Raw genomic sequence first — 13,050 nt, forward strand, 5'->3', positions numbered from 1 at the left:
TCAGAGGAAAAACCAGTTGAGAACCACTGCTTTAAAGATCCTACCTTGGGGTTAGGGGTCTGAGAGCCTATGTTCCTGTGATCATAATAAATTATATTTCTACTCGAATACACATTCATCAAACTAAGGACATTTGTGATGGGTAAGCAATACAACATTCTGAGCCTCAAAAATAAATACAAAATAAAACAAATATATTCAATAAAGTTATATATGAAAATGTATTGTGTGGAGTGTATTATTTGACATCTAAACTAGATGGTAATAGTACAAATGAATGTAAAAATGTTTGGAAATTAAATGGTGCAAATTTTTTCCATTCATATAGCTGGATCTACTATAACGACACAGGGAGAGACCCAGATGCATACACAGGAGGCAGATGGTGCGAGTCTCTGACATTTATTAAAATACAAAGGGCAGGCAATAGGCAGGTCGAGGACAGGCATAAGTTCATTAACCAGGTCAGAGTCTGAAAGGTACAGGGCGGCAGGCAGGCTCGAGGTCAGGGCAGGCAGAAAAGGTTGGAACCGGGAGGGCTAGAAAACAGAGACTAGGAAAAAAAGGAATGCGGAAAAAACACGCTGGTAGGCTTCACGAGACGAACTGGCAACAGACAAACAGAGAACACAGGTATAAATGCACAGGGTTTAATGGGGAAGATGGGTGACACCTGGAGGGGGGTGGAGAAAAGCACGAAGACAGGTGAAACAGATCAGGGTGTGACATCTACAAAACAGACTGGGACATTGACTCATCTCAACAGATGAACCCTTTTGAGGTGACAAAAACATGTGTAAAGTTTGTTCAATACCTTAACAGGTAACCTTGATTGTCCAGTTGATATTGGGGTCAAAGGTCACAGAAATGAACGCTGAGGCTAAGAAAGACACAGGCCCAGAAAAGCAGCAGAATTCCTTAACACAAGACTACAAGTACAGTTGATTAATTGAATAATAATTGAATAACACTGAATCTCTTCACTCTTGGGATGGAAATGAAAGTGACTGTTTTAATCTCATTAAAGCAATGACTTTGGAGGATGAAGGGAGCTAGGGAGGGAGAGGGATGCTCTATTTGTTCAACAGCATGGAGTGCACAGTTCATGTGTGATTTAGTTGGGGAGTTTAATTAGTCCTTTCTCTCTGGAGAGCCCTGGGTTGTGTTCAGTAGGGTACACTGTAGCAAAACATTTGAAAACATTTGAGTGTTTCTTCTTGGAAAAAAGTCAGGTAAAACTTTTTCCCGTTCTGAACCATAGTTCCTGGAACAGTGCTATAAATGTAAATGTGAAGAGAAAATACCTTGGGTCAGGTTGGCACGATAGTGTGAACATTTGTAATGTGCCCCTGGTCCCTAGAAATCACCCCGACAGGAATAGGGACCAGTGACATGGAAAGGAGACCTGTGATCCCTGCTGGCTCAGTGCGACATTCATAACAAGTTAAGTTAAGAGGTGGTGGGGCTTCCTTTATTTTGGTAATGTCAAGAGAGGCCAGTTCTTCTTAATACATCTTGATTCTTGCTGACACACACACACACAAAAGGTCATAACACCCATGATCACCATCACACACACACACACACACACACACACACACACACACACACACACACACACACACACACACACACACACACACACACACACACACACACACACACACACACACACACACACACACACACACACACACACACACACACACACATATACAGGCTACACACACTTACAATGCAAACGCATTGTAAACTATTAGACACATTCACGTCACTTACCCACACTAAAAATGATTAACGTGTTATATATACAGCTTTGGCCAAGAGTCAGGTGTCTAGAGACGGTTGGTTCGTGTTTCAGGTCTACATGCCAGGTCAGGAGGGTGGAGAACGGGGGTAGAGGTTAACACAGCGTAGCCCCCACCACTAATCGTCTGGACCCCGTCCCACAGGAGCAGCCACTAGAGGCAGGGTGAGACATGAGTAACAGTGTGTGTGGCATTTATAGAGATACATGATAGGCCTACACGAGGACCAGCCCGGAATGACTTTTTTTAAAAACTTGTGGGAAGAGCGGGCTGAGTTGGTGTTGGGGAGATTTGGGGGGTTTTGTGTTTCTTATCCACTTCAGCAGTAGTCGCCAAGCTCTACATTTTGTAGCGGAAGGTGATAACATGTGGCAGACAGTGGAAACAGAGCTGGAAAGAGGTCAAGATGGTGACTGAGATGTGTGTTTAAGATGACGGAGAGCTGAATGATGGGGACAGAAAAAAGGCACAAGACATGGGGATATGTCTCGTCTTCACATTTAATAGTTACATCCAGTCTTACATGCGCAATTGTTTTTCATTAAAAACCACAGAAACAATTCACCTTCCAATACCCGTTGAACTCTCACTACAAAAAGATCAAATAGATAAAACGTCTTACGGTATTTATGAACGGTTACACAGAACACATGAAATGTCCTTGGGTTAATGATTTACAACACTGAAGGCTCGTATGATTCTGAATAGCAACCTTACACATGTTGACCTCAGAACGTTTTCATATCTCTTGACATAATCCACATGTAGTTGTGTTACAGCCTGAATTCAAAATGGATTAAATAGGTTTTTTTCTCTCTCACCCATCAACACATAATAATCCCCTAAATGACAAAGTGAAAACATGTCTTTAGAAACGTTTTTTCAAATGTATTGAAAATTAAAAACAGAAATATCTCATTTACATAAGTATTCACACCCCCGAGTCAGTACTTTGAAAGGTGTATTCATATCCCAGTGTCTGGTGGAAAGCAGACTGAACCAGGCTTTCCTCTTGGATTTTGCCTGTGCTTAGCTCCATTCAGGTTTGCTTTATCCTGAAAAACGACTCAGCCCTTAACGATGACAAGCATACCCATAAGATGTTGCAGCCACCACTATGCTTGAAAACATGGAGAGTGATACTCAATAACATGTTGTATTTGATTTGCCCCAAACATGATAGTTTGTATTCAGGACAAAAATAAAAATGTTGCCACATTTCTTGAAGTTTTACTTTAGTGCCTTGTTGCAAACAGGATGCATGTTTCGGAATGTTTTTTTTCTGTATAGGTTTCCTTCGTTTTTACTCCGATAATTAGGTTAGTATTGTGGATTAACTGCAATGTTGTTGATCCATCCTCAGTTTTCTTCTATCACAGACATTAAACTCCGTAACTGTTTTTAAGTCACCATTGGCCTCATGGTGAAATCCCTGAATGGTTTCCTTTCTCTCCGGCAACTGAGTAGGGAAGGACGCCTGTGTCTTTATGGTGCCTGGGTGTATTGATACGCCATCCAAAGTGTAATTAATAACGTCACGATGCTCAAAGGGATATTCAATGTCTGCTTTTTTATAACATTTTTTTATCCATCTACCAATAGGTGGCCTACTTTGCGAGACATCGCTGGTCTTTGTGATTGAATCTGTGTTTGATATTCACTGCTTAACTGCGGGACCTTACATATAACTAACTGTATGTGTGGGGTGCAGAGATGAGGCAGTCATTCCAAAATCATGTTCAACACTATTATTGCAAACAGAGTGAATCCATGCAGCTTATTATGTGACTTGTTAAGGCCATTTTTACTCCTGAACTCATTTAGGCTTGCCATAACAAAGAGTTCATTGACTGAAGACATTTCAGCTTTTCGTTTTTTTAATTCATCTGTAAACATTTCAAAAACATAATTCCACTTTGACATTATGGGGTGTTCTGCTTAGGCCAGTGACAAACATTTTTTGCAATCTAATTCATTGTAAACTCAGACTGTAACGCAACAAGATCTGGAAAAGTAAAGGGGTGTGAAGACTTTCAGAAGGCACTGCACCTGGTTAGTAGCCTAAATGCTGCAGTAAATTGTGCCACTTTACCTCTTCAATATGATTGACGATGAAATTGCCTGTTCTTTCAGCCAGAGATGTTTTTAGACAGTGCCCGCTTTAGTAATTTATGGCCATTTCTATAATATGGTCACCCACGTACCTGGAGCAGATGGCGCGTCTAACATTTAAAGGGACATTGAACTCCAAAATCAACATTTGTCAGATGTTTTTAAGACCTCAAAAGTAGTCTGATGTCAGTGTGAGTCGACACATCCCACGCCATTTGGTTATGTAGATCAAGCTACACAAATAAATGAAAAAGGTAAGCACCGCAGCTCTGGAATTTACATGGTCTTTTACATTACTTTTAAATTGCGGAATATAACTGAATCTACAAGACATGATGGCCTGGGACGTAGACTAATCGTGACATTACCTTTGAGTTCTGAAAATATTTCAATTTCAGAGGGTAATGTCTCTTTGATATATTTATATATACGGTGCATTCGGAAAGTATTCAGACCCCTTGTCTTTTTCCACATTTTGTTACGTTACATCCTTATTTTAAAATGTATTAAATAACATTTTCTTACTCATCAATCTACACACAATACCTCATAACGACAAGGCGGAAAGAGGTTTTATACATTTTAGGAAATGTATTGAACAAAAAACAAAAAAATATCTTATTTACATAAGTATTCAGACCCTTTACTATGATACACGAAATTGAACTACGGAGCATCTTGTTTCCATTGATCATCCTTGAGATGTTTCTACAACTTGATTGGAGTACACCTGTCTTAAATTCATTTGATTAGACATGATTTGTAAAGGCAGAGACCTGTCTAATTAAGGTCCCAGAGTTGACAGTGCATGTCAGAGCAAAAACCAAGCCATGAGGTCAAAGGAATTGTCCGTAGAGCTCCGAGACAGGATTGTGTTGAGGCACAGATCTGGGGAAGGGTACCAAAAAATGTCTGCAGCATTGAAGGTCTCCAAAAACACAGTGGCCTCCATCATTCTTAAATGGAAGAAGTTTGGAACCACCAAGACTCGTCCTAGAGCACACCGCCCGGACAAACTGAGCAATCGGAGGAGAAGGGCCTTGGTCAGGGAGATGACCAAGAACTCAATGGTCACTCTGACACAGCTCCAGAGTTCATCTGTGGAGATGAGAGAACCTTCCAGAAGGACAACCATCTCTGCAGCACTCCACCAATCAGGCCTTTATGTTAGAGTGGTCAGACGGAAGCCACTCCTCAATAAAAGGCACATGACAGCCTGCTTGGAGTTTGCCAAAAGGTACCTAAAGGACTCACACAAGAGCAACAAGATTCTCTGGTCTGATGAAACCAGGATTGAACTCTTTGGCTTCAATGCCAAGAGTCATGTCTGGAGGAAACCTGACACCATCCCTACGGTGAAGCATGGTGGTGGCAGCATCATGCGGTGGAGATGTTTTTCAGTTGCAGGGATTGGGAGACTAGTCAGGATCAAGGGAAAGATGAACGGAGCAAAGTACAGAGAGATCCTTGATGAAAACCTGCTCCAGAGCGCTCCGAACCTCTGACTGGGACAAAGGTTCACCTTCCAACAGGACAATGACCCTAAGCACACAGGCAAGACAACGCAGGAGTGGCTTCGGGACAAGTCTCTGAATGTCCTTGAGTGGCCCCGCCAGAGCCCAGACTTGAACCTGATCGAACATCTCTTGAGAAAATAGCTGTGCAGTGACGCTCCCCATCCTACCTGACAGAGCTTGAGAGGATCTGCAGAGAAGAATGGGAGAAACACCCTAAATACAGGTGTGCCAAGCTTGTAGCGTCATACCCAAAAAGATTCAAGGCTGTAATCGCTGCAAAGGTGCTTCAACAAAATACTGAATAAAGAGTCTGAATACTTAGTAAATGTGATATTTCAGTTTTTTTTATTTTATAAATGTAGAAAAAAATCTAAAAAACTGTTGTTGCTTTGTCATTATGGGGTATTGTTTATAGATTGATGAGGGGGGAAAAAACAATGTGATACATTTTAGAATAAGGCTTTAACGTAACAAAATGTGTAAAAAGTCATGGGGTCTGAATACTTCCCGAATGCTGTATATGTATATATCTGTATATTAAAGGCAGTTGTAAAAACATTACAATATCATGGGATTGTGTATGTATTTATTTAATAGAAACTCTAGAATTTTTGTACTGTACTTTCTGTGTAATACATCTGAATTCCAATTACTATCTTTAAAAGTATACTCTCTGATAAGACTGTTGATCACAATATCATCAAAGTTTTGGCAAAAATAATTAAGAAGTAATGTTTACACATTTAAAAAAAACATGTTACATTAATTTAATATTATTTTGAATAACTTGAATTTCACACTTGGGGAGATGTTTGAATATACCAGCACATTACATTTTTGCACAAGCAATGTGATATTTTTGCTGTCAATTAACACCTTCGATTCTCCCAAGATATGTGTCAGTAGCTAGGCTTCCTTCCAATTGGTGACAGATGTTCAGGTGAGTATTCTAAAATGTTCATAAAAACAAATATGTGCATTTTCCCACCAGACATGTTTCCATCAAATGTACTTATTGAAGATAAAAGGCTGTGCGTGATAAAGTAGTGCACATAAAATAAATTTTGCTGTTACATTCCCTTGTACCGAATAAAAAATACAAATTAAATGGGTTTCCATCGCATTTTAGACTCTACTGATGGTTCTCACAACAACAACAAAAAGGTTGCGTATATAGCGTGTTCGTCTACACTGGTATTGTCACTTGAGCTTGAAGCCACGCACGCGCATTTCGCTGTTGCCTAGAGCGCACCTATTGCCTACCATTATTATTTTTTATTTGTCAAACGGCAGCCAAGCATCGATTATCAGTTCACCAGAATAAGACCCTCAATATTTATTGGAAAGGAGCATCAAGCTCATCACCTTGCACTTTCACCAGCCTGTGAAGTTTGTCATAAATGATTTAATCTGTAGCCTAATAGACTGCATGTTTTCCGACGAGTCGTAGTGGGAGGACCACACTACATGTTAATGCGTGACTCAACGTTTACTCGATATGATTGTTAAAATCGTTTCCACCGACATTTCTCGCATAATTCATTTTACCGACAAAGAAAGATCCCACCATATTTTGTTTTGTTGACATTTGGAAAGTTTACCCCCCCAAAAAATATGTTTCACGCCTGTCATGACATTTTGTTATACAACATGCATTTTACTCACATAAAAATGTGGAATGGAAACCTGGTTAATTATTCAGTGTTAATTATTCAGCTTTCATAGGTCAAGAGCAGTATAATGTCCCGTTAATGAGCTCTACTGATTTATGCAAAATAAGGAGAGAAAAAAACATTTATGACGAGGAACATCTTCGTAAAATGTAAAACTGCAAGAGACACCATTTCTCAACAACAGTTATAAGACATACAGATAAAGTGCAATACTTCCTTCTCTTCACTAGCTGTCACTTTCGTTTTTGGGGGGAAAACACCTTTGCCAGGGGCTGAATGGCAGTGCAAGCAAGAGAAAGAGGATTCCGCCCAAAATAAGCATGACCCCTGCACACCCAATACAGGACACTGACCAAGACAGCTCGTGATGCAAAGGCACCGAGTGGTCACTGGCTAGGAAGGAGAGGACCGATTGGTTGAAAACAGTAAGAGATAGGAGCATCAGGAGGCCTAAGAGAGAGAAAGAGAGGGATGAAGAACAAAGGAGAGAGAGATATTAGGGTCTTGGTGTGTGTGGAGATGGTAAATACACCTTACTGATGGGATGGTGGAGGTGGTATTGATATACAGTATATGACCTTTTCATCATCCACTTCTCAGAGCCTCAGAGTATATCAGGACTGTACAGGAGCCATGACTAATGCCCTTTGTATCTAATTAGTTAGCTCCCTTGATACTCTTGAACAATGGCTCTATGTTTTTCGTTTAAAAAATAATAATTGTGTTGAGTACCAGTAGCTTTGTTTTGTTTCTGCTGCCTGCACAGGTTAAGTCCTAACTCTCTGCAACATGGGTACGGTCTGAATGGTGTTCTCCTCGCATCCTATCTCCTATCTCTGTTGACTCTAATGCTTCCCACAAGGGATCAATAAGGGATCATCGCTTTTCACCTGGATTCACCTGGTCAGTCTATGACATGGAAAGAGCAGGCATTCTTAATGTTATGTCCACACACTGTATAATACCTTGGCTGTCACATGTCTACCCGCTCACCTGACAGAACGAAGCAAACCGAAGCAGGCTTGAGGAAGAACGATTCTCCTTTGCTGAGGGCTGTGGTGATGCATATGGCCCCCATGACCATCAGGAAGAGACCGAAGAGGGCCATCATGGCTGCCGCGACATTCAGACCTGGGAAGAGAGAAACGGTTATTGTCTTGATACAGGTACATTCCATCATTCATAGTACATTGGCACCAGGTACAATTACATTTTAGTCATTTAGCAGACTCTCTTATCCAGAGCGCCTTGCAATGAGGACATTCAACTAAGGTAAGTTAAACAACCACATGCGTGAAACAGTGTTCAAAAATGGCAATCGACAAAAAGGTCAAGGTCATGGCATCCACTTATAATTCTAACAGATATTGGTGCATCACCTCTGACTAGCCAAGAGGATAGTGGGAAGCGTAAAATGTCACACTCCTGACATATGCGGGCGGCAGGGTAGCCTAGTGGTTAGAGCGTTGGACTAGTAACCGGAAGGTTGCAAGCTCAAACCCCCGAGCTGACAAGGTACAAATCTGTCGTTCTGCCCCTGAACAGGCAGCTAACCCACTGTTCCTTGGCCGTCGTTGGAAATAAGAATTTGTTCTTAACTGACTTGCCTAGTTAAATCAAAATAAATATAGGGCATCATTCCCATTGAAACGAATGCAAAACACAGAAGATATTGTTCTTTTGAGCATAATAAATCCAAAGATATTGAATTTGGCCATCAGTGGCCCTCTTAAAACAATATGGTGCACGACACTTCTGGTTTAGAGCTCGAGAAAAAAAAAAAACAGGATTTCACAATTGGTCCCCATAGACTCACGAAGAAACGCTGTCTTGCTGACTTCAGTGCTGTAACGGAAGAGGAGTGGGTGGAATGCATTATAGACACTCACTGCAGTCAATGGCTGACCCAGTGAAACATAGACGACAGACTCGAGGAAGAAAGAAAGAGAGTGGGCGGGCAAAGGTGGGTCATAGGTTGAAAGAGGGCAGGGGACAAGCTTGACTCACTCTTTTCTGTTGTCTTCTGGAAGATGACGGCATTCTCTCCAGTGGTGTAGAACTTGAAGTAGTTGCAGTGAGATTCTGAAGGAGATGAGGAGAGACGAGGAACTTATTTGAAACGGATGGAGACCTTATCCACTTGCCCGTCACCATAATCTTACTGCGATTCGTACGGCTTGCTGCACACTAGTTGTCGTACATTTGCGCACATTGATGACAATACCAAGGCTGTTATCTCTTCTATACAATTAGTGTCATGACATCTCGTAATCTAATACATGCAGTTGATCCTACATATAGACTACCATACAAATATACTACAGCTCTGCCTTCACTATTATTCTATTTTAGTACAGTATTTGAGAGTAATATGTGTGTTTGTTCAAGGTAAGCATCTATCCCTACATAATGTAAATGTATATTGTAGTCCATCTGTGACCCAGTCTACACCTGCATCCAGTGATTGGATTGTGGACACAATGCTAATACCTGATATCTAGCCGTATCTAACGGTGGGGGCTATAGCTATGTAATGAAATAATAATTGTCACTTCTGGCCTTGAAATCATGAGATTTGGCTGAGCTACCCCTTTCAAATCTGCCATAGAAGGGTCCATAGGATTTCTCAAGAGAGCGTTTTGTTTAGTTTTGAATGTATGAGTTTGAGTGAACTCTGTCTGGTTTACACACTTTGCCGGTATTCAAAATTTGCCGGTCTGTGATTTCTGATAGGTGGGTTTGTATAGTTTGGAATGAATGAGTTTGAGTTAAGGCTGTTTGGTTTACACAAAATCATGTAGGCCTATTCATGCAGCCCCAGAGCAGTCACCTCCTGGCAGTTCAGCCGGCCCACAGCTCTCTCGCTCAGGGTCTATGTCCGCCACCCACAGAGTCCGGGAGCATCCTTTCCACAGCCCGTAGTGAGCCGCCAGACACGTCTGGTTGTTGTAGAAGTTCTTGGGCGGGGACAGCTCCACCCAATACTCTGTGCCCAAGCCCAAGACTGTCAATACCACGCCCACGATGGCCACGAAGAATGCCAGCTTGATCTTGCCCTTCTGGACCTCGCTCATGTTCCCTGGGTGTCTCGATGTCAACGCGTTTGCCCGGCGCTTAACTCCCATAGCACCAGCCCCAGCCCCTCTGCCACCCATGACACCGGTCAGTCCCAGTAGACCTGCTCCTGGTCCTACGCCCACCCCCGGTGGAACCGGCCTGCCATCCTCTTCGTGCAGAAAGAAGGTGGACCACATAACAGCTTTGCAGATGTTCACGATTGGAGAGAAAAAATGAATATGAATAATGGCTAAAGACAGGTAGAGAGTGCGGGAGACAGGAAATGGGTTTCTATGCTGAAGTGGCAGTGGAGCAATAGAAATGATGATAGACAGGGGTTGTTTTGGCAAGCGGGATGGAGGGAGGGAAACAGGTAGATGTGGGAGGACAGGAGGGAAACAGGAAGATGTGGGAGGACAGGAGGGAAACAGGAGGATGTGGGAGGACAGGAGGGAAACAGGAAGATGTGGGAGGACAGGAAAAGAAGGCAAATGGGAATTAGCAGCACTGCTGACTCAGTTTATGAAGCAAACATGCTAAAACCCATGATAAAAAAGGATAAATCATGTTTCGGATTATCAGTGCAGAAAATATATTTTGCTTAGTTTTTTTGGGTGTCGGCACAAATTATTAATTGTAAGTTAGTAACACCAGACATCGAAAGCTTGATGTAAAAGGTGGTTTGGAAGAAGGATGCAATGATGAGCGGGGTCATAATGAAAAAATGGGTCATAAATTAGAACAGATTTGAAAAAAAGATCAAAAACAGAGGTAGCTTCTGGGTAGAAGGTGGGAAACAGAGTTATGGAGGAGAAGGCGAAAGCAGAGAGTTTTAACATCAGTAGAAGACAATCTACTGCCTTTTTAAACAATCACAATGTTAATATAAACGAAATGTTAAAACTACCGTATCCCCCTTATAGTGGCTGATAAAATCCAACATGGCAAATATCATTTTCATCTTGACGACTACATGATGGACAATTTAATGCTGCACATATTATTTTCCAACTGCATGGTTGCTACATTGACCCTTTCTCACCTTTCGAAGCAAATATTGTGTGCACATATTACATCAGTTACTATCATCAAGTCAGAGTTGTGTTAAAGTCACTTTTTTCTTAAATAACTATATCTATATTTAGATGTCGACTGAAAGATGGACAACACATTGCCACTGTATCTTACAAAGAAGTCTAAGCAACAAGTACGCTAACTCAAAATAAGGCAATGAAAAGGCTTCAGCAATAATGTTTGCACCTCATTACCGTTAGCCTCACAGGATATAAAAATTGATCTGAAGAGGAAGTTCTGAACAATAAAGATTCAAATTACAGATGCAAAACAGTCCTGTATGATTCAGTCTTGAATAGCTCTTTTGGATTGGCCCCTTTTTTTTGTTTTTTACAATTTTCGCCTAAAATGACATACCGAAATCAAACTGCCTGTAGCTCAGGCCTTGAAGCCAGGATATGCATATTCCTGATACCATTTGAAAGGAAACACTTTGAAGTTTGTGGAAATGTGAATGGAATGTAGGAGAATAAAACACATTAGATCTGGTAAAAGATAATACAATAAAAAAACAATAAAAAAGTTGTACCATCATCTTTGAAAAGCAAGAGAGAGGCCATAATGTATTATTCCAGCCAATGTGCAATTTAGATTTTGGCCACTAGATGGCAGCAGTGTATGTGCAAAGTTTCAGACTGATCCAATTGCATATCTGTTAAAACTTTTGTATCAAGACTGCCCAAATGTGCCTCATTTGTTTATTAATAACTTTTCATGTTCAGAACTGTGCACTCTTCTCAAGCAATAGCATGGTATTCTCTCACTGTAATAGCTACTGTAAATTAGACAGTGCAGTTAGATTAGCAATAATTTAAGCTTTCTGCCAATATCAGATATGTCTATGTCCTAGGAAATGTTCTTGTTACTTACAACCTCATGCTAATTGCATTAGCCTACGTTAGCTCAACCGGGACCCACCAATCTTGAAGAGGTTTTAAAGTGCCTCGCAATATTCCATTCAAATCAACTTATTCCATCTCAATACCTATTAAAATATACAACATTGTGATCAGTAACTCCATTAAATACGCAAAAAAACGCAAACTCGACCAGCAACAAATGCCGACACCCCAGAGCAACTTTAAAGGCCATCATAAGCACAAGCAATTCCATTTATTTTTCAATTATGTAATTCAATATCTCTCTACGACGGACCCAAATTAATTTATTTCTACTAATTTAGCTTTACTATACACTCAGTCATGGCCACATTACGAATCATAACAATGATATGAAGAAATTGCTGACCTGTTCGGTGTGCGTGTGGTTCAGTTCGGGAATGAAACAGGGCGAGGCGAAGAGAGGGAGTGCGCGAGAGAGGGGTCGCAGAGGAAGAGAGGAAAGGAGGTATGGGGAGTGGAAAGAGGGTGGAGGCCAAAGTAGTCTTGTGTGAGTGGGTGTGTTTAGTAGCTATGTGGCCACACGCCTATGCCTGTGTATATGTTTGTTTAGACATGCACGTACGGTTGTGCTGGATCTATCTGTCTTTGCTGGCCCCTGTAATATGTATGTGCGAGAATATGCGTCAAGAGTGTGTGGTCTCTATATCTCTGTGTGTATCACTCTATATCACTCTATATCACTATATCAGTGTCTGTGTGTGCGTGTGTGCGTATGTGTGTGTGTATGTGTGTGTGTGTGTGAGCGTGCACCTGATAGTGTGTGTGTGTGTGTGTGTGTGTGCATGTGTGTGTGCATGTGTGTGTGTGTGTGTGTGTGTGTGTGTGTGTGTGTGTGTGTGTGTGTGTGTGTGTGTGTGTGTGTGTGTGTGTTTTTGGGTGTGTTTTTGGGTGTGTGTGAGAGAGAGAC

The 13,050-nt window shown here is 41.3% G+C and overlaps 1 protein-coding gene across 1 annotated transcript; it reads right to left on the reverse strand.

The window, feature by feature from the left end:
* Window positions 1-2,290: 2,290 nt before the first annotated feature.
* On the reverse strand, window positions 2,291-13,050 carry LOC139373427 (voltage-dependent calcium channel gamma-6 subunit-like). Its single transcript, XM_071113908.1, has 5 exons — window positions 12,490-13,050; window positions 9,941-10,369; window positions 9,118-9,192; window positions 8,104-8,241; window positions 2,291-7,560 (listed from the first exon to the last, which is right to left on the reverse strand). The coding sequence occupies exons 2-5, from the start codon at window positions 10,362-10,364 to the stop codon at window positions 7,337-7,339; spliced, it is 861 nt and encodes a 286-aa protein (XP_070970009.1). The 5' UTR covers window positions 10,365-10,369; window positions 12,490-13,050; the 3' UTR covers window positions 2,291-7,336.

The sequence above is a fragment of the Oncorhynchus clarkii genome, chromosome 18, assembly GCF_045791955.1.
Source record: "Oncorhynchus clarkii lewisi isolate Uvic-CL-2024 chromosome 18, UVic_Ocla_1.0, whole genome shotgun sequence".
Taxonomy (NCBI): domain Eukaryota; kingdom Metazoa; phylum Chordata; class Actinopteri; order Salmoniformes; family Salmonidae; genus Oncorhynchus; species Oncorhynchus clarkii.

Coding starts and splice junctions, on each gene's coding strand:
- LOC139373427 (XM_071113908.1), bottom strand. CDS start 10,364: ATGTGGTCCACCTTCTTTCTGCACGAAGAGGATGGCAGGCCGGTTCCA. Junction 9,193..9,940: donor GCCGGCTGAACTGCCAGGAG/GTGACTGCTCTG, acceptor CATCTCCTTCAG/AATCTCACTGCAACTACTTC. Junction 8,242..9,117: donor CCAGAAGACAACAGAAAAGA/GTGAGTCAAGCT, acceptor CTCTCTTCCCAG/GTCTGAATGTCGCGGCAGCC.